This window comes from Narcine bancroftii, chromosome 5, assembly GCF_036971445.1.
Source record: "Narcine bancroftii isolate sNarBan1 chromosome 5, sNarBan1.hap1, whole genome shotgun sequence".
In the NCBI taxonomy this organism is placed as follows: Eukaryota; Metazoa; Chordata; class Chondrichthyes; order Torpediniformes; family Narcinidae; genus Narcine; species Narcine bancroftii.
In genome coordinates, this window is record NC_091473.1 from 135708380 (window position 1) to 135733268 (window position 24889).

General features: G+C 42.4%; 1 protein-coding gene across 4 annotated transcripts in view; it reads left to right on the plus strand.

The window, feature by feature from the left end:
- The window catches only part of lrrc8c (leucine rich repeat containing 8 VRAC subunit C), a 41690-nt gene that overhangs the window by 11908 nt on the left and 4893 nt on the right, over positions 1-24889 (plus strand). For 2 of the 4 annotated variants that reach the window (XM_069939132.1, XM_069939133.1), the window contains exons 2-4: positions 4868-4965; positions 5641-5681; positions 8615-8757. In XM_069939132.1, coding sequence (XP_069795233.1) covers positions 5669-5681; positions 8615-8757 — 156 coding nt within the window. In that variant the 5' untranslated portion in view covers positions 4868-4965; positions 5641-5668. Of the gene's footprint in view, positions 1-4867; positions 4966-5640; positions 5682-8614; positions 8758-10674; positions 11099-24889 lie in introns of those variants that run through there. The other 2 variants (XM_069939135.1, XM_069939136.1) reach the window with 2 other exon arrangements.

Consider the following 24889-nt stretch of genomic DNA (forward strand, 5'->3'; position numbering starts at 1 on the left):
TCCAGAACAAGCCATAGAAATTTTGCGCTGAGATGGATACAAGGTAAGATTCAGGGCACTAGTGGTCGTAGGGTGAATATAGCTGTCAGTACGGCCCGAATTGAACAAACAGTCAATAGGCTCCCCGTTTACTTCCACCTTCATTGTGGAATGCTTCAAGTCATGGGGTTCAACTTGATTAATCGTCAGGGGCACTGGAATTTCGTCTCCCCACGGCAGCAATTTGTCGGAGTTCGCCACGTCACTGGCAGTTCCACTTACGATTTCAGAAGAAGAACTTAGATGAATCGTTGGCTCTCCAAGTCAACACAGCAGTCTTGGGCGGTACCGCTGCTTATTAAGCCAAATTACATTGGTGTACTACTCACTGAGGGGGAACGTGTTCACACAGAGAGTGGTGGGAGTATGGAACAAGCGGCCAGCTGAGGTGGTGAACGTGGGCTGTTTTAACATTTAAGAAGACTTTGGACAGGTAAATGGATGGGAGAGGTATGGAAGGCTATGGATTGGGTGCAAGTCAATGGGACTAGGCAAAGAAAATGGTTCAGCGCAGACTCGAAGGGGCCTGTTTCTGTGCTGTAATGTTCTATGGTTCTATTGCTTTCAAAAGTGGTAACTGAGCCTAAACTAGTTTTAAAATAATTCTACTAGGATGAGTGGAGGGAGGAAGGGTGTTGGGAATGGAGAGGGCTGATATATATAAGAGCATAAGACATAGGAGCAGAAATAGGCTATTCAGCCCACTGGGTCTGCCCCATCATTTAATCACGAGCTGATCCATTTTCCCCACTCAGCCCCATTGCCCAGTCTTCTCCCCATAACCTTTGATGCCCTGGCTAAACAAGAACCTATCAATCTCTGTCTTAAATACATTCAATCACCTGACCTCCAGAATCACCTGTGGCAACAAATTCCACAGATTTACCACCCTCTGGCTGAAGAAATTCCTACGCATTTCTGTTTTAAGTGAACGCTCTTCAATCCTGAAGTTGTGCCCTCTTGTCCTAGACTGTCCCGCCATGGGAAATAACATTTCTACATCTAGTCTGTCCACACCTTTCAACATTCAAAATGTTTCAGTGTGGTCTCCCCTCATTCTCCTAAATTCCAATGAATACAGGCCAAGAGCTGTCAAAGACTCTTCATATGATAACTCTTTCATCCTGGTATCATCTGAGTGGACCTCCTCTGAACCTCCTAGAGAACCTCCTCTGAACCCTCTCCATCACCAGAACACTTTTCTTAAATGAGGAGTCCAAAACTGCTCACAACCCTCCAACTGAGGTCTCACCAGTGCCTTATAAAGCCTCAGCCACATCACTGCTCTTATATTCTATTGCTCTTTAAATGAATGTCAGCATTGCAATTGCCTTTTTCACTATCGTCTCAACATCCAAATTTATCATCGGGCTATCCTGCACAAGGACTCCCAGGTCCCTTTTCATCTGGGTATTTTATTGGACAGAAAAGGGAGCTGGAATACCTAGAGATGTGTGACAGGATAGGTCCAAATCAGCATGGTTTTTTAAAGGATAGATCCTGCCCGACGAACCTATTAGAGATTTTCTGAAGAAATCTCAAGTAGGATAGACAAAGGGGAGGATGTGGATGTTATCTATTTAGATTTTCAAAAGGCTTTCGATAAGGTGCCGCATATTAGGCTGCTAAATAAGATGAGGGCCCATGGAATTATAGGGAAGTTATTAAAATAGATAGAGAAGTAGTTGATAGGCAGGAAGCAAAGGGTTGAAATTAAGGGTTCACGTTCTGGATGGCTGCCTGCAACTAGTGGTGTACCTCGGGTCGGTATTGGGGCCGCTGCTGTTTACAATTTATATTAATGATTTGGATTGTGGTATGAATGGTTTTGTGGCCAAGTTTGCAGATGACCTCAAGATAGGTGGCAGAGCAGGAAGTGAAGTAGAAACTGTAAAGTTGCAGAAGATTATAGACAGATTAGGAGACTGGGCAAAATTATGGCAAATGAGATTCAACAAAGAGAAATGTACAAACAAACAGGCAGAGAACTATTTGGATGGGGTGAAAATTCAGACCTCTGATGTGCAAAGGGACCTGGGTGTCCTCGTGCAGGGAAACCTAAAAGTTCATGACCAGGTGGGATTGATAGTGAAGAAAGCGAGTGCGAAGTTGGCCTTCATTTCAAGAGGAATAGTGTACAAGAGTAAAGATGTATTGATGAGGCTCTATGGGGCACTAGTGAGGCCTCATTTGGAGTATTATGTGCAGTTTTGGGCCCCCTATTTTAGAAAGGATGTGATGTTGTTGGAGAGGGTGCAGAAGAGATTTACTAGGATGATTCCCAGAATGCAAGGGCTAATGTACAAGGAGTGTTTGGCAGCTCTTGGGTTGTATTCATTTTGCGTATAGGAGAATGAGAGGAGATCTCATAGAGGCTTTTCGTATTTTGAAAGGTCTAGATAGGGTGGATGCGAGTAAGATGTTTCCCCTGGTGAGTGAATCAAGGACAAGGGGTCATAGTCTGAAAATTAGAGGCTATCCTATAAAACAGATTAGAAAGAACTTCTTTTGCCAGAGGGCCGTGGATCTGTGGAGCAGTAGAAGCCAGATCACTGGGAATATTTAAACAAGAAAAAGACAAGTATCTCATTAGTGAGGGCATCAAGGGATATGGGGAAAAGGTCGGAAATTTGAACTAGTGTAGAGTAGCTTCGTGTAGTTCTATGGAACAGACTCGATGGCCCTAATGGCCGCCTTCTGCTCCTTTGTCTTGTGATCTGATGATAACTTTCAAAACAGTGGTGCTATGTTTCCTCCATTGTATATAGTTATCATTGTCGATTGTATATATGGAGATGGCCCACCCACAGATGACTCATACCCTATGATTCCTCCCTCGTGGTCCTGGGCCATAAAGGTCTCCCTTCCTTCCTTCCATTCCTATACCTGGATACGGGCCAGCAAGGTTCTTCTGTATATTAAAGCCTATTGTTTCCTCAGTTATGTCTCTGTGGTTACTGGTAGTGTCTTACAAAAACAAAACTCGTTAACGATTTGAAGAGAAAATGTACTAGGATGAGGGGAAAGAGCAGGGAGCTTGACACTAATGAGAGATCTCTTCCAGAGTCTGAACAGCTTCAATGGATTGAAGAACCTCTGGTAATATGGGATTCAGGGTTCAGGTAGCATTGCGTAGGTTTGAACCTCTGTTCTGTGCTATTGACCATGTTTGAAATTCCTTTCTTTCAGAGATCTATGTGAGGCAAAAAGAGATGTGTTTTAAAAGCCAGCGTGGACATTATATAAAAATGCTGGAGAAACTGAGCAGGTCCAGAAGCCTCCACAGGGAAGGCAGATGAGAAAGAAAGGGAGAGGGTGGACGGCTAAGAAGGGTAGGTCTCCGGTTGGAGAAGGAAGAGAAGGGTTTGGGGATCTTGAGGAAAGGAGGCCGAGGAGTAAGGAAGGATGAAGGGGAAATTGGAGAATGTTTATATGCTGTCTGGTTGGAGTCGGCCAATACAGAATGTATTGCAGGTGGCCTTGGTTTGGCAGTACGTGAAGCTCCGAACAGATATGTCAGTGCGTGAAACATGAAAGTCTGCAGGCACTGTGATTGTGGTAAACACACCGAAATGCTGGAGGACCTCAGCCTGACATTTCAGCGTCCATAGGTAAAGATATATTGCCGATGTTTCAGGCCTGAGCCCTTCTTCAAGGAATAAACAGAATGAGCCAGAAACAGGGAATCTCTGAAAGTGTCAGAATTCAGACAGTGCCAACTGGGGGAGGAATCCAGACCCAACAAAAGGTGTTGGTAATAGGATACAAAAAGGGACGAGGTAAAAATTTATCATCTTTGTGCGAAAGGAAACCAAGCTGTGGAAGGCAACGGGGGAAGAAGTGAGGGTGGGGTTTAATGAACGCTAGAGAAGTTGATATTAATGCCATCTGGTTGGAGGGTGCCCAGTCAGAAGATGAGGTGTTGCTCCTCCATTTTCTGGGTAGTCGCAGTCTGGCAGTGCATGAAACCATGGACCATGTCAGTGTGAAATTGAAATATTAGTCACAGAAAAATCCTTGCTGTTGCAGCAGACGGAGAGAAGGTGCTCAACGAAATGATCTCCCAGTCTGCATCCAATCTCCCCCGTGTAGAGGAGGCCATGTCAGGAGCACCAGATGGCAGTAAATGACCAGATGTTTTGCTTCTCTTGGAAGGACTGTTTGGAGCACAGAATAGTGATGAGGGAGGAGGTGTAAGTGCCAGAATAACAATTCTTGCGGTCACAGTGTGATCAGTGGGATGGGATGAAACAATGAGGGAGTTGCTAAGGGAGCAATCCCAATGGAAAGAGGGAAGTGGTAAATGTGTCTGATGGTGGGATCCCATTGTGGTGGCAGAAATTGCAGAGAATGATATGTTGAATGTGGAGGCAGGTGGGGAGGTAAGTAAAGATGAGAGGAACCTGCCTTTGTTATATTTTGGTAGGTGGGTAAGGGGCATGTGGGAAATACAGATGCAGGTGAGGGATGAGCTATGGCAGTAGAGGGGATGTCTCATTTTCTGGAGAGCCCTGGAATGGGTGGCCTCATCCTGGAAGCAGAAGAGAGAGGGGAATTGATTGGATGCGGACATTCTGGCTTGGCCAATCCTGTTGCCATTTGAATACATCCAGATGCTGGATCAATGCACCACGGCAGAGAGATGCCAGACATGAATTTGCATATTCTTCACTAATTCTTGCTGTGACCAAGTCAAGGAAACTGGCAGTTAGTGGGTTTTTAAAAGATTTAAATGAATAGGATTCTTAGGGAAGACAGCGTACGGAAAAGGCATAGTGTGGGATATGTTCTAATAACTTTTCAAAAAATGTACATTATTATTTTGCAGGTTTTGATAATTGTTCACACAGGAGCTCTTGGAGAAAAATTGTAAATTTAAAAACCACCTCCTTGGGGCACTGTTGAAAGAGACCACTTTCTTCATAGGTAAGTGTGAAAATCATTAGGGCTTGCATTCAAATTATAGCTCAAGATGGTTCCACAGTTGGAAAATCAACTCTGAACTGGCAACTCAACTGGGGTTAGAGTTCAAATAAAGCCCAGTTGAATAAGCACAATCCGTCTCAGTCCTTGGAAAGCTGGTTACCTTTAACAGAAAATTGTACCCTGTGCAATATTTGTGTTGACATTTTATCTTGAATTAGAATTGGATTTTGTGACTAACTAAGTAAACGGGATGAAGAATGTTCCTTGGAACTGTTTCTTGAATCCAAGTTAATGAACAGCTAAATCCATGAAGAGCCCACAGTGCCTAAAGTGTGGAAATGGTGAAAGGGCAGCTATTAAATGGTGTTAGGATGTCAATAAAGTGGTGGGTGGTGGGAACATCTGAGAGGTTTGTTGCAGAATGAAGAGATTATCAGAGCCTTTTGCCGAGGGGTGGATGTTGGAACTCCAGCTCCTAACAAGAATCACACCTTTCATCTGGACTCCATTGGATTAAGGATCTGCTCCATGCTTTTGATGGAAGCACCATGCAATCCCAACAGTTATCTTAAATTCACAATGAGCAAGTCAGAATTTACAACTCTGTACAAATTGTGGTTCCTACCTTTTGGATATATTCTGGTTTCTGAAGAGTTTTTATTTTCTTTTTGGCAGATTGGAAACCATATGAGCTAACTACTAGATGTCGTTCCCACGTGCGTACCTCCCAGTCTGTTGCTTTGTTCATTCTACAGTGTTCAGGACTTGTCATTTGGAAAGAACATCGCCCGTGTTACTTGCCTGCAAAGCACAGACACTGAAAGGATGCAGTCGTTTCCTGACCTTTAATCGAGAACAGTCATGAGTGATTGGAAGCAATGGGAGTGAACCCACTGGAAAAAGGCTCTTGGTGCTCTCTCCTGCAAACAGTGGCCTTAATGCAGAGTGTTCAGTACTTAGTACAACAGGCTAAGAGTAGCCCAAGTTAGTTTGGTCATTTTGACCTTGATATGGGGCAAAGGCTCTTCAGTTAAGCCCTTTGTCTGGAAGCATGAGGTGATGATCAAAATGGGCATGGGCACACATTTGGTACCTAGACACAACCTGAGCTGCAGTTGGCTCTCCACATGCAAATTCAAGCATTCTATGGGCACAAGGACTATCAGGGCTGGCCAATCTTGTTGGCATTTGAATACATCTAGCTGCTGGATCTATGCACCTTGGCAGAGAGAGAGATGTATTTGCATGCTCTACACTAACTCTAGCTGTGACCATCTTGTTAAGAATTTTCATTCATCTCTTTTGCCCTACCAGTTTGGCTGACATCAAGATGCCAGCTGTGTCTGGGCCATTTGCTTGCTGACTTCAAATTACCCCCTAACTCTGAAAGTAATCTCCCCCACCATGCTTAAGAAAAGGTATATCCCTGTGATGCTCTTAATTTTCACCCTGCCTTTCCACCAGCCTCGACTCTGGCACATACTTAGCGATGGCTGCCAATTCTCCAATATCATTCTCATCATGTGGATTTTGTTGATTCTAAGATTGTTAGTACATATTTGGTGCCTGTATTGACATTCATGCTCTTGTGCACGTGTGGACATCTTGCTGCCTGAATTATGGGATCGGGCATCATGCACTTCTGAACAAGTTCCAAATGAATGGTTTCTCGCCATCATCTCTGGTTATTTAATTTTGCCTGAAATTACTTTATCCATGCTGCCTTTGAGTCTGAATTCAGAGGTGCCTTTGTGCTTGGCTGTCTGCCTCATACCATCCTGCTCCTCTCCACCACTCCGCTCACATTGTAAAATTCAACAGCAATTTTTATACTGCTTGACGTGCTCTCAGACTTTGTGCCTCAGAGCCTATTGACTGAATTGCTATGACCTTCCTCAGGTCCTTTGTAGCCTGGATTGAGATATCAAAAATCTTTCAATTCTTCCAAAGGATTTGTTTTAATATTAAGTCTCTTGCAAGCATCAATCCTTACTTTGACTACATCCATAGTTGCTTGTCTGTTGGTATTCCATGCCAAACTATCCCCTCAGGCCTTTGAGATTTCTTCTTGTACTGACTTTATTGGTGCCTTTTGCTTTTCATCTCTTCATTAATTCTTTTCAATCCCAAGAACTATTGCAGGCATCAGAGGAAGATCTCCTAAATTTTTCTTGTTTTTCTTGCTTCCTGTGCTGAATTAACATTCATTTCTCTCGCTCAGGAGGAGACATCCCAACCGATCTTCCTCCTGCTGACGCTCTATCCACCCCCCTTGCCTCCTTCAATCCCCCTCTTAATACCATTTGGCTGTTCCCTGTCATTTGCCTCGTCTGCTTCACACTGTTGGCCATCTCTAGTCCCTGGAAATGCACGGAAACTCTGAGGAGGTGAATGAAGTAGAAATTAACACTAAGTAACAGTTGGAAAAGCAAATGTGATAATTACAAATGTAAAAATGAACACCAAGACAATTGTACTGCAAAAAATCTGGTTTATATTACCTATAAAGCCTTAACTTGCAAAGTGAAGAATAAAAAAGCAGTAAAAAGTCATCTTTTTTTCTCTAAGATCAAGGTTCAAAGCAAACTTTTTATTGTAGATTGTTCTGCCTGTTGGTTGTAATAATCCTTTGTGAAACTAACAGTGTTAGTCTTTAACCATTTATTCCTGGATTTGAGCATGCAGCACAGAGCTATGAATTTGGAACAATTTGTCCGAATTATTTTTAAAAAAATATTCAACATGATAACAGGCCCTTCCAGCTCATGAGCCCATGCTCCCCAAATACACCAATTAACCTAAAATCCCTGTATGTTTTGAAGGGTGAGCACTCAGAGGCAACCCACACAGGCACAGGGAGAACATACAAACTTACAGAGAGCGCCTGATTCAAACCCGGGTCAATGGCGTTGCACTAACTGCAATACTAGCCATATTAAACATATTCTGAGATCCCTGGATGGACAACGGGAAAAATGTCAAATTAACTTTAATTTTTAACTTTAATTAAAATTAATCCCTTTTAATATTTGATTAATCTAACTCTGAAAATAAAACAAGTGCTAAGTAGTATTTTTTAATGTAAGACTATTCTATTGGTCATTTTAATTAACACATAAAGTACTTAAAAATGAATCACTTTTGGTGAACCTGCACTTTAAAATTCTCACAGTACTACTTTCCAAAGTACAAAACTTTCTTCTGTATTCTCTGGGCATTTTAAAATTCACAGGGTACATTTGAATTGCAAGTGTTGTAAAAAAATAACTCCTATTTTAGCTCTGTGTGTACTGTATCATAACTATCTGGCAATAACTTACTTTAGCAGATGATCACATGTTAAGACCTTCAGCTGAAAGGGTTTGGAAAGATTCTTGCCTCAAAATGCATTTCACATAGCCGTTTGTACTTGAACATTCAAGTTCACACACAGAGCAATGCTACAAGTGAAGTTCTCTAATTACACGATCAGCAACTCTGCTAGAATTAATTGACCCAGTCTCTCCCAAACATTAGCAATGTAATCAGTTCGCAGCTCAGTAACTAAGTAGCCCAAATGTAGCTTTAAAATGTAATAATCCGACTTGTAGGTGTTATCTTATGGATTTCAAGGCTGATGTTGTTAAATTTTTTAACTTTGTTTCGGCAGGAGCAATGATTCCAGTCACGGAGTTTAAGCAGTTCACTGACCATCAGCCTGCGTTTAGAGTACTGAAGCCATGGTGGGATGTGTTCACCGACTATATAGCCATAGCCATGCTGATGATAGGTGTGTTTGGATGCACCTTACAGGTAGGTCTGACCCCCAACTGGAGCTAGACCCCTATTGTTTATACTGGGATGATTTTTCACTGTATTTACAGAGCACGAAAATGGGCCTCTCAGTTCAAATTATCCATACTAACCAAATTTCCCATCTGAGCTAGTGCCATCGGCATGTGCTTAGTCCAGATCTGTCCAAACCAGTGGTTTTCAAACTGCCCCAAACTCGCATTCCACCTGAAGTAATCCCTATTGCCATATCTGCTCTGTGATTAGCAAGGGATTGCTTAAGGTGGGATGTGGGTGGAAAGAAAAAGTTTGAAAACCACTGTTTTAATTGTACCTCATTGACTGGTTATGTGCACGGCTTCAGAACTCCAAAGGAAATGGGCCAATGACAAATTTTCTCAAGCAAGATATTTCAGTAACAATTGGGTCGAGAGCTTACATACCACCTGAAGCAATCCCTTACTTTTTTAATAAACTTTATTTATTCGTTCAAAAAACAAATAATATATGACATATACAACAATTAACAATAAACATGAACGTTATTTTTTATATAGAAAAAAAGACCCCCCCCCCCCACTTCAGCCAACTCTCCGAAGGAGAGCCATAAAGAAAGAAAAAAAATATTAAAGAAAACAAGCCCTTACCAACCACAGAGAGCCGATGGCATAGGGATTGCTTGAGGTGGAATGTGAATTTAGGGGGGCACTTTGAACCCAACTAGTCTAAATAAACCCTTCTGATCCAGATACAGTATCTGTCCAAATGTCTTTTGGGTTTGGAGTTAAAAGTGGGACATGCCAGGCAATAGTGCTGGTTTCCTAGCATGCAGCCATGAAGCAGTGAAGTGGGCATTTCTGGAGAGCCTTAAAAGAATTGGCATGGGCAGAGAGATGTTGCTGGTGGGAGATTTGGTACATATTTTCAGCTTGTGTATTTTCTGCAGTAAATTTTCCACCCTCAATATCTGCTGTTTTAAAATGCATCTCAATTTTTTTTGAGTCCTTTATTTTGCTGGGTGCTATTTCTAGCCTTTCCCATATGCAATCGGCAACTCAGTGGAATCCATTTCCTGCTGACTAATGCTTGACTTCCTTATAAAGATGTGTTGTTGAAACTCACCAAAGTTTCTTTGGTAAAGTATCCCAGGCCCATGAAACATTTTTAGTTTAGAAGGAAAAAGGAAGTCTATGTAAGGTTTAGGAAAGGTCTTGGAGAAATATAAAGATTGCAGGAAAGAGCTAAAGCAGGGCATTAGGAGGGCCAAAAGCGTCTATGAAATATCCGTTGAGTAGGAAATAAGGAGAATCTCAACATTTTTACTTGCAGTAAAAACAAGCGGATAACTAGAGAAAGGATGGGACCACTCAAGGACAAAGGAAGGAATTTCTGAGGAGAAGAAGGGGGTGAGGTTGTAAATGAGGACATTGTGGATAGTGAGAGTAGTGGGGAGCATGGTAGGGTGTTAGGGCATTGTGAGATCAAGAAAGGGGCACCCCCTGCAAGTGATGCCAGTGGGATATATCCTTGGTTATTAAAAGGGGCAATTGAGGAGATTACTTGGATCTAGATGGAGCTCTTTGTGTCCTCTCTAACAACAGATGAGACCCGGAGGACTGGAGAGTAATCAATCTTCTTCCTTAGTTGAAGAAGGGAAATGGGAAAGAAGGAAATCATTGAGCCTCACATCTGTGATAGGGAAGCTATTGGAGAGGATACTTAGGTATAGAATTTGCGCATTTTTGGAAAGGCATGGTCAGAATCGGGATAGTCAGCATGGCTTTGTGTTGGACAGGTTGTGTTTGACAAATTAGATTGAGTTCTTTGAAGAGGTGACAGTCAGTACTGGAGTGGATCTTGTCTACGTGGTCTTTTTAGTAAGGCATTTGACAAGGTGCTTCATGGTAGGCTGATCCAGAAGGTAAAGATGCATGGGATCCATGGTGAATTGGTAGTTTGTACGCAGAATTGGCTTGCTCATAGAAGACAGATGGGTAGTGACGTAAGGGTGGTATTCTGACTGGAGGCCTCCAACCAGTGTTCTGTCATAATGGATGTTGGAACCCTTGTGTGTGCATAATGTTTCAGTTACAGATATGGGCAGATGAACAGTTTCAGCGGGCAAGGCCCCAGATGTTATTACCACCCTCCAATAGGTCTTTAGTTTGTCCAGTGGGGAAATTAGCTCAGATGGACACGACGAGCCTGGAACGTTGAAGAGGAGACACTTCTGAGTGATGCCCCTATATTTCCCCCTCCGTCCCACAGCATTCTTCAGGAGCTCGCTTCAATTTCTCCCTCTCTTTCATTCACATTTGTTTCAGAAACAGGCAGCTTCAGTGGGTTATTGGCAAGTCCACAGGTAATGTTACAATTTTTATCATGCAAGGAATAAGAAATAAAACTAAAAATTTATTATTCATCCAAAGTATTTCCAGTTGACAATCAGTCTTCATTTTTTAAGGATGTTTCTGCCAGTATTTACGCAGTATCATTCATTACCTTGGATGTCATGGATTACGCTGCAGCGTGTGATGTATTTTTTGAGATGTAATCACCCTTGTAAGACAGCTAACTTTTACACAGCAAGGTCCCACAAGCAGCATAACGATTATCCAATCTGTTGATTGGTGAGCTTTCAAATCTATGGCAATGGGATCTTACATACCCATGGAAGACAGTAGATGTAGCTTAGTTTTAATGCCACATCTGAAAAATGGGTGTGGGGGGGGGTGGGGCTTTCTATATTCCGTCGCAAGTCATAAGAGGGTAATGAGAGGTAAAATTCACAATGACATCAGCCAAGATTTGGCCCAAGAAATGTCTGGTACGATTCAGACATCTGCATATGTTACAATTTATATTTGTAACTCTTTCCCTGTTCTGATGTGTAGCCTCCCTGACCTAAATGGTCAACTATCTATCTTCCCACAGATGCTGCTAGACCATGCTGAATGTTTTGTAGCATTTATATATATGTGATGGTTCAAACAACATTGTAGGTCCAGAGGCAAAAGCATAAGGGTAATATGTATCTATTTAAGGCTATCTTGGATCTCATGGCGAAGGCTGTAAAATCTATCTCAGTAGCATAGAAAATCTTGGTGGAAAGTGGAACTTAAAACTATCACTAAAGAATATGTACAAAATAACCCATTGGGACTGAAGGCTTATAGTCTCTGGGCCTGAAGCCTATATTCCTGGATTGTTAAATAAATGGGTAGAGAGATGGTGGAAGTTTTGGTTGTATGTCCCTGAGGAATGGAAAGGTACAGGTATGTTCAAGAAAGAAAGGGGACGGCACACAGGAAATTATAGGCCATGGTCAGAGTCGATGTATAAAGGTTGATCCCATGGTGGGAGAGTCCAGGACAAGAAGGCACACCTTCAAGATTAAAGGGTGGCTATTTAGAACAGAGATGGGGAGGAATTCGTTTATCCAGATGGTGGTAAATTTGTTGCCATGGGCAGTTGTGGAGGTCAGGTCATTGGATGCATTTAATTAAGGCAGAGATTGATAGGTTCTTGATTAGCCAGCACCTCACAGGATATGGGGAGAAGGCTGGGCAGTGGAACTGAGTGGGGAAATGGATCAGCTCATGATTAAATGGTGGGGCAGACACGATGTTCGGCATGGAATAGTAGGGCCAAGTTAGCCTGATTCTATGCTGTAATTGTTATGTGGTTATATATTGTAGGTCAGTGAGGTTAGGTGGGAGAAAGTGTTTGGCATGGACTAGAAGGGTCAAGTTGACCTGTTTCTGTGCTGTAATTGTAATATGGTTATATGGGCTGAATAGCTTATTTCTGCTCTTATGTCTATGGTCTTAACTAGACTGATATCTGCTGTTGGGATAATACTATACCCTTTATTAAAATAATAGCAAAAAAATTTCTGAAATCATCGTGGGATTAGGCAAGGAATCATGAGAACACGGCTGAAATTGTGTTAAACAAATTTATCTAATTGGAAGGGGGGGGGGTGATAAAAAAAGAAACCAGCTGATGTAGTATTTTTCCAAATGTCTTTTTGATAAATTGCCACTAAAGAGGTTACTGCAGAAGGATGAAAAGACCGTGTGTATTGTGGCAAAATTGGTTGACTGTTACAAAGTTATTTTGGAAAACGCAAGGATGACATAATGTAATAAATCAGCAAAAAATTTGGCAGAAGAGCTATAACGTTGGATCGTCTACTTTGATTGTAATAGAGAAACGGAATACTGCAATGGCCCTTGTGCATGATACCTGCAGGCATATCAAGTTACATAAGACATAGTAGCAGAAATAGACTATTCAGCCCTGCCATTTAAACGTGAGCTGATCCATCTGATTGCCCGTCAATCCTGAAGTTGTACCCTCTTGTCCACAAAATACCACATGTTCGGGTAACCTATTGTGTGTTATCTCTGTAAACGTGCTATACCAGAACTTTGTTAACATGTTGAATTTAAAATTGAAGTTATTTGAGCATCAACTGATTCTATATTATTTATTTTTAATTGCTTGAATGGAATTATCGGAAAAAAAATGCTGAAGTCAAAAATCATACAGTTCTTCTAATTCTTACCAACAATTCACTTCATAAACTTTGATATCCATGGGAAGCCTGCCTTGAAATCTGGGATTCATCTTTCACATGCCAATAATAGCCTCCACTTTCATCTGAATGGTGACTGTAGATACTGCCCGATTTTGTTCTTTTCGACTAAGTTAGATTCTAACAGGAGCCATTTAGCTTTGGGGCGCATTTCGTGGATTCATCTTCTCAATCTCATCTTTCTCTTTCCTCCATTCACGAATGGATGTTTCTCCATCCTTGAACTTTCTTACTGCCGCTCCGTTGCTAGTTTCTTGGACTCTCGTAACCACTTGCAGTTTGAAGTAAGCGGTGTAAGATTTGTGTTTGATTCCTCACATTGTCAAAACTATTCTAGATCTCAAAGTTAATCTGTGTGGAGCACAAAATACGAGGACCTTTTATACGAATTTTTGGATTATGGCTGAAGAGGCTAGATCAAATACAGGTGATAGCTATACGGGCTTATAATGTAATCTGAACATCACTTTTTTGTGACTTTCATAGGCTATATTATGAAGGTGCTAGATAAGACTGACTAATACTACACGTGTGTAGCATACGAGAACTTTTTTACATAATTTCAGATTTTCCACGCGTTATATGCATTAATGTGTTAATTGCTTGTGCATGCTAAATGAGTGAAAATACGGTTTTCTCCCACCATGGAAATAATCTTTCTACATAGAACCATGGAACAATTACAGCACAGAAATAGCCCACCTTGGCCCCTCTAGACTGTGCTGAACCATTTTTTTGCCTAGTCTTACTGACCTGCACCCAGTCCAAATTCTTCTTTAATGTTAAAATTGAGCCTGCATGTACCTCCTCAGCTGGAAACTCGTTTCACACTCCCACCACTCTCTGTGTGAAGAAATTCCCCATCATGTTCCCCCTAAACTTTTTCCCTTTCACCATGTCCTCTGGTTTGTATCTCACCTACCCTGAGTAAATAGACATCTACTCTGTCTAGATCTCTCATAATTTTAAATACCTCTCATTCAAATCTCCCCTCATTCTTCTATGCTCCAGGGAATAAAGTCCTAACCTGTTTAACATGTCCCTGTAACTCAGTTCCGGAAGTTTGGCCAACATCCTAATAAATCTTCTCTGATCTCTTTCAATCTTATTGATATCTTTATTATAGTTAGGTGACCAAACCTGCATGCACTGCCTCAGATTTGATCTCACCATGTCTTATACAGCTTTAACATCATATGCCAAAAGCTCTCTTTACAACCCCATCCACCTGTGATGCCATTTTCAGGAAATTATGTATCTGTATTCCCAGATCCCTCATCATATTGCACACCTCAGTGCCCTACCATTTACCATGCAGGGTTTGTCCTTTCAAAATGCAACACAATTCCATCTGCCATTTTTCAGCTGGTCCGGATCCCTATTCAAGCTTTGAAAACCTTTTTCGCTGTCCACTTCGCCTCCAATCTTAGTATTATCTGCAAACTTGCTGATCCAATTGACCACATTATCATCCAGATCATTGATTAGAGATGACAAACAACACTGGTCCCAGGAACAATCCCTGAGGCCCAGTGACAGGCCTCCAGTCTGAGAAGAAATCATCCACCACTACTCTCTGGCTTCTCCCATCCAGCCATTGTCTAATCCATTTCACTACTTCACCAGGAATACCTAGCATCTGAACCTTCCTGACTAACCTCCCATGTGGGACCTTGTCAAAGGCCTTACTAAAATCCATGTAGACAACATCCACAGCCTTTCCTGGTAACCTCCTCAAGAAGCACTATAAGATTGGTTAAACAAAGCCATGTTGATTATCTCTAATCAGTCCCTGGCTATCCAAATACTTGTATATCCGCTCTCTTTGAACATCTTCCAATAATTTACCTACGACAGGTGTCAGGCTCACCATTCTTATAATTTCCATGGTTACTTCTGGAACCTTTTTTAAACAATGGAACAATGTGAGCTACCCTCCAGTCCTCTGGCACCACGCCCATGATAAGGATATTTTAAATATTTCTGCCAGAGCCTCTGTAATTTGTGCACTAGGTCCAAGGGAATATCTTGTCAGGCCCTGGGGATTTTTCCACCTTTATTTGCTTTAGGACAGCAAGCACTTCCTCTTCTTTAATGTATACAGGTTTCAAGACCTCACTGCTTATTTTCCTTACTTCCCATGACTCTGTGCCTGTTTCCTGAGTGAATACTGATGGGAAAACCTTTTTAAGATCTTCCTCATCTCTTTTGGCTTCACACAAAGCTGACCACTCTGATCTTCAAGGGGTCCAATTTTGAACCTTACTATTGTTTTGCTCTTAATATACCTGTAGAAACCCATAGGATTTTCCTTCACCTTCTCTGCCAAAGCAACCTCATGTCTTTTTTCTTATGCCTTCCTGATTTATTTCTTGAGGTTTTTCTTGCACTTTTTATATTCCTCAAGTACCTCATTTACTCTGTTACCTATACCTGCTCTCTTCTGAACAGATCCCCAAAAACCAGGGTTCCCCATACCTTCTAACCTTACCTTTGATCCATACAAACATTGTACTACCAAAATTTCATCATCCACTTCCCTCGCGCATCCTTGACGGAAAACTATGCTTTCCTCGCCTTTCAACATTCAAAATGTTTTGATGATATCACCCCTTATTCTCCTAAATTCCAATGAATAGAGGCCAAGAGCTGTCATCCTGGTGAACCTCCTTTGAACCCACTCCACATTAGCACATTCTTTCTTAAACGAGGAGCCCAAAACTGCTCACCATACTCCTGATGTGGTCTCCTTTACTTTATAAAGCCTCAACATCACATCCCTGCTCTTGTCTTCGATTCCTCTTGAAAGGAAATGCCATGAAAGCAAATTAAAAAGAGTATTTGATTTTATTGCAAAGAGGGTGGAGCATAAAAGAACTAGAAGTCTTGCAGTTATAGTGTTGAGGAGGTATAGGAGACGTGCAAATGTATTCTTCCTCGCATCCACACTTAGTTGAAGGGTGAAGAAGCAGTTGAGTAGATTGGATTATAAAATTCTGAAAGGACTGGATGAGATCAATGCTGAGAGGACTTTTTAAAGTCTTGGTGGGAGAAGGTAAACGAGAGTTTTGGATTAAACTCATTTAAGAAAGAGGTGAGGAACAATTTCTCTTGGGATGTGAACCTGTAGAATTCTTAACACAGAAGTGAGGCTGACTCCTTGCACATCTTCAAGGCTGAGCTAGATTATGTAGAACACAGGAATTGCGACAGGAGTGGATGATGCAACCCTTGTGTCAACTCCGCCATCCGAAAGGTGACAAAACGTCTCCCAACATTGTAACCAATTTGACAAATGGTTGCCCACTTATTTGTAGATCCTCGGATTCTTTGGCATTCTCACAACTTGCAGTCCAGCCTATGTTACATCAATAAATTGGTTGATGACACGTATGGTTTCTCCATTCAAGTCATTAAACAATACTCTTGCGTTCAAATCCCCTTGCATTAAAGGTTAATGTACCTTCAGCCTGTCTTGTAGTATAGTGTACAGACAGTTAATAACCAATAATTAGTGAATGTGGTCCCACTGAACATCAACATCCTTTAAACTCTCACCACTCCTCAACTTACAATGGGGCTGCCTTCTGGCAAACCCAGCGCAAGTCAAAAAAGAATACAGGTATACCGACAGCGCTGTATCAAACCCTGCAAGCTTTCCAATTGAACTAAAAGAAGTGATTGATCGAGGAGGCTGCAAAGAATTCACCTTGGAGGAATTAGCAACATTTATTAGAAAAATCAACAATGCTTGTAATTACTTTAATGTATGACGTGAAAGTAAATGATGACAGTCACGGAATTGTACGACCGTAACTTTTAAAAATCGTAAGTTGGACCATCGCAAGTAGGGGAGCTCTTGTATTCTATCTGCTGTGTTTTGCCCTTCACTTAATTCTTCCTGCTGCCTTTGCATTCCCTTGCATGCAGCCTCCCAGCTGTGCAACATCAGCAGACATAATTACATTCCACTTGCTCCCTGCATCAACTCATTGACGTAGGTCATGAGCAGACTGAGCCCAGCATTGATGCGTGTAGCTCTCCTGTAGAAAATGCCTCTCAGTCTGAAAATGACCCATTTATTTTGACTGTTTCTGTCCTCCACCCAATCCTTGAATATTGCACAGTATCATGTATTCTAATTTTATTTGAGAGATAGCAGGCCCTTCTCTCCCAGGAGCCCAGGCTGCCTTAATCCACCCATATGACCAATTAAACTACTTTGGTTAACTAAAATCTATCAATCTTCATTTTAGTATCACCTGCTATTTGCACATCAGAATTGCCCTACTTTGACTGTAAATATGTTTTCTAATTTCAAAGTCCTGGTTCTGAATTGGGATCACACCCTTGATAGGAGGTTGAGGAGATTCATTATGTCACCGAAGATTCTCAAAAACATCAACAGGTGTACCGTGGAAAACATTCTGGCTGGTTGCATCACTGTGCGGTATGGAGGTGCCAACACCCAGGACAAGAAAAAATACTCCAGAGGGTTGTTAACGGACAGTGACATCACGGGCACCTGAGTTCACTCCGTCAAGGACATCTGCAAGAGGTGGTGTCTTAAGAAAGCAGACCCCCACCATCCAGATCATGCCCTCTTCACTCTACTGCCATCGAGAAAAAGGTATACGAGACTGAAGACAAGCACTCAGCAGCACAAGGACAGCTTCTTCCTCTCAGCCACCAGATTCCTGAATGAACAATGAACCCCAGACACTGCCTCTTTCTTGCACCATTTATATCTATTTTGTAAGGTGGTTTATACAAATGTTTGCTCTGTGATGCAGCCGCAAAACAATGAATTTTGTGGCATATTCATGACGATAAATTCTGCTTCTGATACCCGCATTCCCATCTTAACCATAACACCTCCCAAAGTAACTTGCAAACACGTTGCTCCATGATGTAACTGCCTAGCGTTCCCATGGAGAATTAGACAGACTCAGTAAACATTTAAACATTACCCACCAAAACCAGCTTCCTACAACTTCCAGCGACAGTAAGAATATTCTTACCTTTATTGTCTTCACTGGAGGTGATGCAAGTTCTGAGACTTGTGATACAGGTTTTTGATGTGATTTTTTTGCTCTGCTCATGGTGACTAATTTGTTCAATGAAATACTGAAGTCAAGTGTCTAATTGGTGTATGAGGTCAGAAATAGAGGGATGTGTGGAAAATTGATTTTTTTTGCTGTTAATTTGTCAAAATTAGAGCACTTTGGAGTGGAATTGACATACTACACTGCGGTAGAGAACTAAGTAGGTCATCTTTGATTGGGAGGCTGTTAATTTAGGCTGTTGCAGGGGACGAAGTGTATATTTCAGGCTCACTGTCGATGCAATGTTGGCCAATGTTCATTGAAAGGTGAGCACAGAGAGTTTAAGTGCATGAACAAGAACATAGGAGATGGAATATGAATTTGAGCTGGCCGGGGAAACTAAAACGAGAGGACACAATCTCAAGATTTGGGGGAGTAGATTTAGGATAGAGATGAGGAAAAATAGTTTTTCCCAGAGAGTAGTGAATGTTTGGAATTTTCTAACCAGGGAAGTGGTTGAGGCTGCCTCATTAAACATATTTAAAATTCGGTTAGATAAATTTTTACACAATAGAGGAATTAGGGGATACGGGGAGAAGGCAGGTAGGTGGAGTTAGGTCATAAATAGATCAGCCATGATCGTATTGAATGGCGGAGCAGGCTCGATGGGCCATTTTTGGCCTACTCCTGTTCCTACTTCCTATGTTCGTATAACGTGGAAAAAAAATGTAAGGGGAAGCAAAAAAAGCAGTGGCGAAAGGTTGAAAGGTGTTGGTCTTCACAGTGATCTGGGTTTCATCTAAATAATTAGATGAATTTCACTGCAAGTTACAGCAAGCAATAAGAAAGGCAAATAGGACATTGGGTCTTCTTATTGCTTGCTGTAACTTGATAGCTCAGTGGTTGGAGCACTGGTCTTGCAAACCAGGGGTCGCGAGTTTGTTCCTCGCTGGGGCGTCATTTCTGTGATGGGATCTGGTCAAAGTAGTGATTCTCTGTCCTCTTTACGGTTGACATTGTTAAAGAATTTCATGTATGTTACATTTTAAATGTAGTATTTCGGGACAATAATGGAACCTTTACCTTTTACCTTTACCCCATTGGCCTTTATTGCAAGGAGTTTTAATTACAAGACTAATGATATCTTTCCTGAATCCAAGTGAAACTTGAATCCCAGTGAAACTACATCTAGAATATTGTGTTCAGGTGTAATCTCCAAACCTAACCAAAAATATCAAGTAGTGGCCCACGCCTCAGGCCAACACAGGAAATGGCTGTCAAACACGGTGACCGGCAAAGCATCGTGCAGGCTGAAACACTCGTTTCCATAGTCCGCTGGCAGAACAATGAATCTGGCCAATCACCACCGATGGATTGCAAGGGGCCCGGGCCTCCATGGGCCTCCGAGGTAACCGATCGGCAGCCGTTTCACTCAAGCCGCAGCCGAGCTGACTTATAAAAGGCAGAGCTGCCATTGAATAAACTCAGTGTTGAATACACTCTACTGGTGTGCATGTCTTTCTTCTGCAGATTTGAGCTTCAGCCTTAGGGCTATAACTGAGAGCTATAACCTATCTGTAGCCGTAGTGACCTCACTACAAAGATTCCTTTATTGCCCTGTACTAATACTCAAAATATCATAATGCACAAAATTTGTCAACTTCTGCTTCCTTTAAAGCAGTAATTCTCAATCTTTTTCTTTCCACTCACATACCACTTTAAGTATTCCCTATGTCGTAGGTGCTCTGTAATTAGTAAGGTGGGATGGAGTTGCTGAGTGTCTGTTATGAGCCCAAAGGACCCCAAAACCCAGCAGCAATAGACATTCACCAAGACAAGTGGTTTTAAAAACAAAAGTTATTTTTAATCAACTTTAAACATGAAAATAGAATCAAATTTTAACTTAACTAACCCAAATAACCCCCTTCTAATTCTAAGCGCACATGTATGTAATGTGTGTGTAAATTTAAGAAAAGTTCTTTGGTCTCACTTCTCCTTCTTCCAAGTTCTCTGGATGCAGGCAATTCTTATACTGTGCACAGAATTTAACAGGTATAAAGTTCACCAGGCTTTGGTGCTTGAAAGGTAAATTTTTACCGCTCAGGAAGGTTCTTGTAGGGTTTGCAGAGAGAAATATTTGTTGTTCCAGGATTTCCACAACTGAGCTACCACCATTAGTCACCTCAAGGTCTCGCTGATGAAATTTGCCCCATCGGAGTTTTCCAGTTGGTAACCTCTTCCTCTAGGCCATCACAATGTTCCACTTATTCCAAGAGAAGCATCAGACACATAGTACTTCCAGCCATCCACTGCTTTGGAACTTTTCATCAGTTCTTCCTGGATTGCACAACAACAGGAGTTCTTCCTTCTTCTCAAGTTGTTATCTTAAGTATAAACAAAACCCGTGAGTGACCTTTCTGTGAGCCCTTTGCAGAAAGGGTACTTGTAGTCAACCTGACTCCAGCAAGACAATGGTCATGCATTTTATGACGTCATTTCCATTAGCACCTTCTTGTGAAATGTGCATAACATTTTCCAGAGATCTTGCAATGTGAATTCTTCAGTCTTCCAAATAAGATCTGTGTGTATGTATGTAACCTACTTTAAATTCTACCAAATACTCCCCAAATATGATAATCATTATGCCATGAACTGCACAACCTCTTGTTTGAACCATTGGAAAACCCGAGCTCCCAGATCAAACCCATGATACAATTGGGAATTTTGGCACCATCATGAATCCTGATACCAATTCGTGGTTCCCACGAGCCAGGCTCCAGCAGCTTGCATTCTGTGGGTCTTTCAGCTACTGGAACCCCTTCCCTGGTCCGCTAAGGGGTCCTCTCCTAGGGCTTCTTCTTCTCGGCAGGGTGTGTTCTCCCATTGCTGCCCTGATTCCCTAGAGCCCACAACCCTTGCGATCTGCTGACAACCATGGGCATCGCCATCTTAGGCATGGATCTCAGAGGTTTCAAATATGTTTTTTAATAAAACATCGTTGGCTCCTTTACAGCCTACATGTGGCCATTAGATAATGACCGGACAGTACGACCCCACAAAAGAGCACCGTGTCTCCTCTCCCAGGACCACACAAGAGTTGTCATCACAGCAGCTCCTGCAGTGCTGCCATCTTGGGCCTTAGATATACCTGCCATACTACAACAAAGGTTCACTGGAATAGAGAGAATTGTCTTATGAAGTAAATTTGGACTTTTCTTTCATATTGTGATAGTACAGATTCTATCACCAATGTGTATATGTACAGATGGTAGTGTAGGATGACTGTGATTGGCTGAAAGCGTAGCCACACCTACTGGCAGGTCTTAAAGGATTGCTCCTAGCCAGACCAGGTCATTCTGGACTTGTTGACCTACTTGTGATATTCTCCAGTCTTTTAGTTAATAAAAGCCTTGGTTTGGATTGACAAGTCTTTGGTTCTTTCGACACACTCTACACATATATGGTGACCTACTTAAAACAAAAGGATTTTTTATGGGTTTGAAAGCCAACAGCAATGCCTCTTCCCTTGGTCACAGAGACAAAAACCAGGGACACAGGCTCCAAATAAGAGTTCAACAATTGAAAATTGAGAAATTTCTGTACTGCAAAGGTCTTTGGAATACTCTCACCCACGAGGACTATGGGATACGAGTACTGTAGATAAGGTCTTAGTTCCCAGGAGAGCGGAGACCTTTTGCCAGGATTCAGGGACCGGAGCTGAAGGGAGAGATTGAGCAGCTTGAGGGTTTATTCCTTTAAGTGCAGGAGGAAGTGTGGTGGTCCGAGGTATACTAAATCATGAGTGGAATAATCGAGTGATGGTTTTTTGCCCAGTGTAGGGGAATCAGTAACCAGAGGACATGGGTTTAAGTTGGGGGGGGTGGGGGGGGGGGAAGAGACTTAACATTAACCTGAGTGGTTTTTTTTACGCAGATGGTAGTAAGTGCATGAAATAAGCTGCTAGAGGAGGTAGTTGAGGCAAGTACTATTTCCAACATTTAATTTAAAAAAAGTCAGTCGGCGGAGCCTTTACAGCGCCAGCGATTGGGACTGGGGTTTGAATCCCACGTTGTCTGTAAGGAGTTTGTACATCCTCCCTGTGTCGATGTTGGTTTTCCATGAGGGGGTGGGGGGCTCCAATTTCCTCCCACCGTTCAAAACGCACTGGGGGTGGGGTGGTGTAGGTTAATCGGGTTAAAATTGGGCACCACGGACTCCAGTAAAATGCTGTGGGCAGAGGCTGCGTGCTTAGAAGTGACCACGCCCACTTATTGAATTAACGGCATGAGAAACACAAGCAGGAGCCGGCCGTCTGGCCCATCAAGCCTACTCCGCCCTTCACTAAGCTCATGGCTGATGTGCCCCTGGAGTCTCACTGGTGAACATACAGTGCCACACACTGACAGTTTTGGAGACTGACTCAATGGGGCCAGACAATGCTCGGTGTGATTCTGTATGCCTGAGTTACAATCCATTTGCCACGACTCTATCCAGTCCAAAGTCTTTTTGCAAGTCTACTGAAAATTAATGAAGCTGGAGAACTCAACAGGTTAGGTACTGTAAGATAGATAACAGAAATGGCAATATAGAGAGACTTGAATGGAGGTTGCAGTGTATATACAAACTTCAAAATATCAATATTAAAATGTTATAAAGTTGGATTCAGATTTATTGAAATTATTACAATTAGTGAATCATTTAAGCTGTAAGTAACCATGTAAAAATGTAGGAATTGGATTGTTTCAATATTTCCAATAATTATTAAATTGTATTTAGGTTTGCAGATTAGATGCTTTGAGCAATTACAGGACCAATTTTTCTCAGAGAGGGAATGCACTGCCATCCTCTGGCCTATATAAGAATTTTTTCTTACCACTCATGCTGCTTGAGTTCCTCCATACCAAGTTCCTCCAGCAGGTTTTGCAATATGGTATGAAAGGTCATTTAAAATAAACAATGCTGGAGAAACTCAGTAACTCAGTGTACTTTATAGAGCAAAGATGCATAACCAACGTTTCAGACCCTTCGTCAAGGTACGAGCAAGATGTTGGCAGGCACTGAACAATATGGTGAGGAAGGGGCAGGGGGAGGAGCACAGTCCCACAGGCAAGAGGTAATAGGTGGATAAAGGAGGGAGGGCACACCAGCAAACAGAGTGGCTTTGTGAATGGAGAGGGAAGGGAAAGGAAAAACAATAGAGTGAAGGGGGGGGGCGGTGTTACCTCCTGCCTATGTTCCTTTCTCGCCCCATCCCCACAATTTTGTTCGGGCGTCTGCCTACATTTTGCTCATCCTTTGATGAACGGCTCAAGCCTAAAACGTTATTTATGTATCATTATCTTTGCTCTGTCAAGTGGACTGTTTAACCCGCTGAGTTTCAGCCACAGACCTTTGTGTTTTACTCATGTGTTTTACCCAACTGCGCTGGGTGGGTCACGTCTCCAAAATGGAGGACCATCGCCTTCCCAAGATCGTGTTATATGGCGAGCTCTCCACTGGCCACCGAGACAGAGGTGCACCAAAGAAGAGCTACAAGGACTGCCTAAAGAAATCTCTTGGTGCCTGCCACATTGACCACTGCCAGTGGGCTGATACCACCTCAAATCGTGCATCTTGGCGCCTCACAGTTTGGCGGGCAGCAACCTCCTTTGAAGAAGACCGCAGAGCCCACCTCACTGACAAAAGACAAAGGAGGAAAAACCCAACACCCAACCCCAACCAACCAATTTTCCCTTGCAACCGCTGCAACTGTGCCTGCCTGTCCCGCATCGGACTTGTCAGTCACCAACGAACCTGCAGCAGACGTGGACATACCCCTCCATAAATCTTTGTCCGCGAAGCCAAGCCAAAGAAGAAGAAGGTAGGATGTGTGCATTCTTCTCTTCCTCCAAAGTGCAATTCAGCTTTATATGGAACCAAATTCCCAAAGTAGAATACAAAAGAAGGTAAGGAACCTTTTTCTCCTGGATCGGGGTATCTGAAACGAGAAGGCATCTGTTTGAGGTGAAAGATTTAGAATGGCACCTTTTTCCACACTGAAGGTGGTAAGTATATAGAACAAGCTGCCAAAGATAGGGGTAGAAGCAAGGCCAATCCTCATCAAGCGAGCAGCAGAGGAGAGGGTCAAGAACTTCAAATTCCTGGGTGCCAACATCTCTGAGGACCTCCGTGTTGAAGCAGTCACAAAGAAGGCTCACCAGTGGCTTCATGAGGAGTTTGAGGAGATTTGGTACATCATCAAACACTCTCAAAAATTTCTACAGGTGTACTGTGGAGAGCCTTTTTTCTGGTTGCACCAGTGTCTGGAATGGGGGTGCCAATGCACAGGACAGGGAAGAACTCCAAACAGTTGTTAATGGGCACCTGCAAGAGGTGTCTTAAGAAAGCAACCTCTATCCTCAAGGACCTTTACCACTCAGGCCACACTCTCTTCACTCTGCTACCATTAGGAAAAAGGTACAGGAGCCTGAAGATGAGCGCCCACCGGCACAAGGACAGCTTCTTCCCC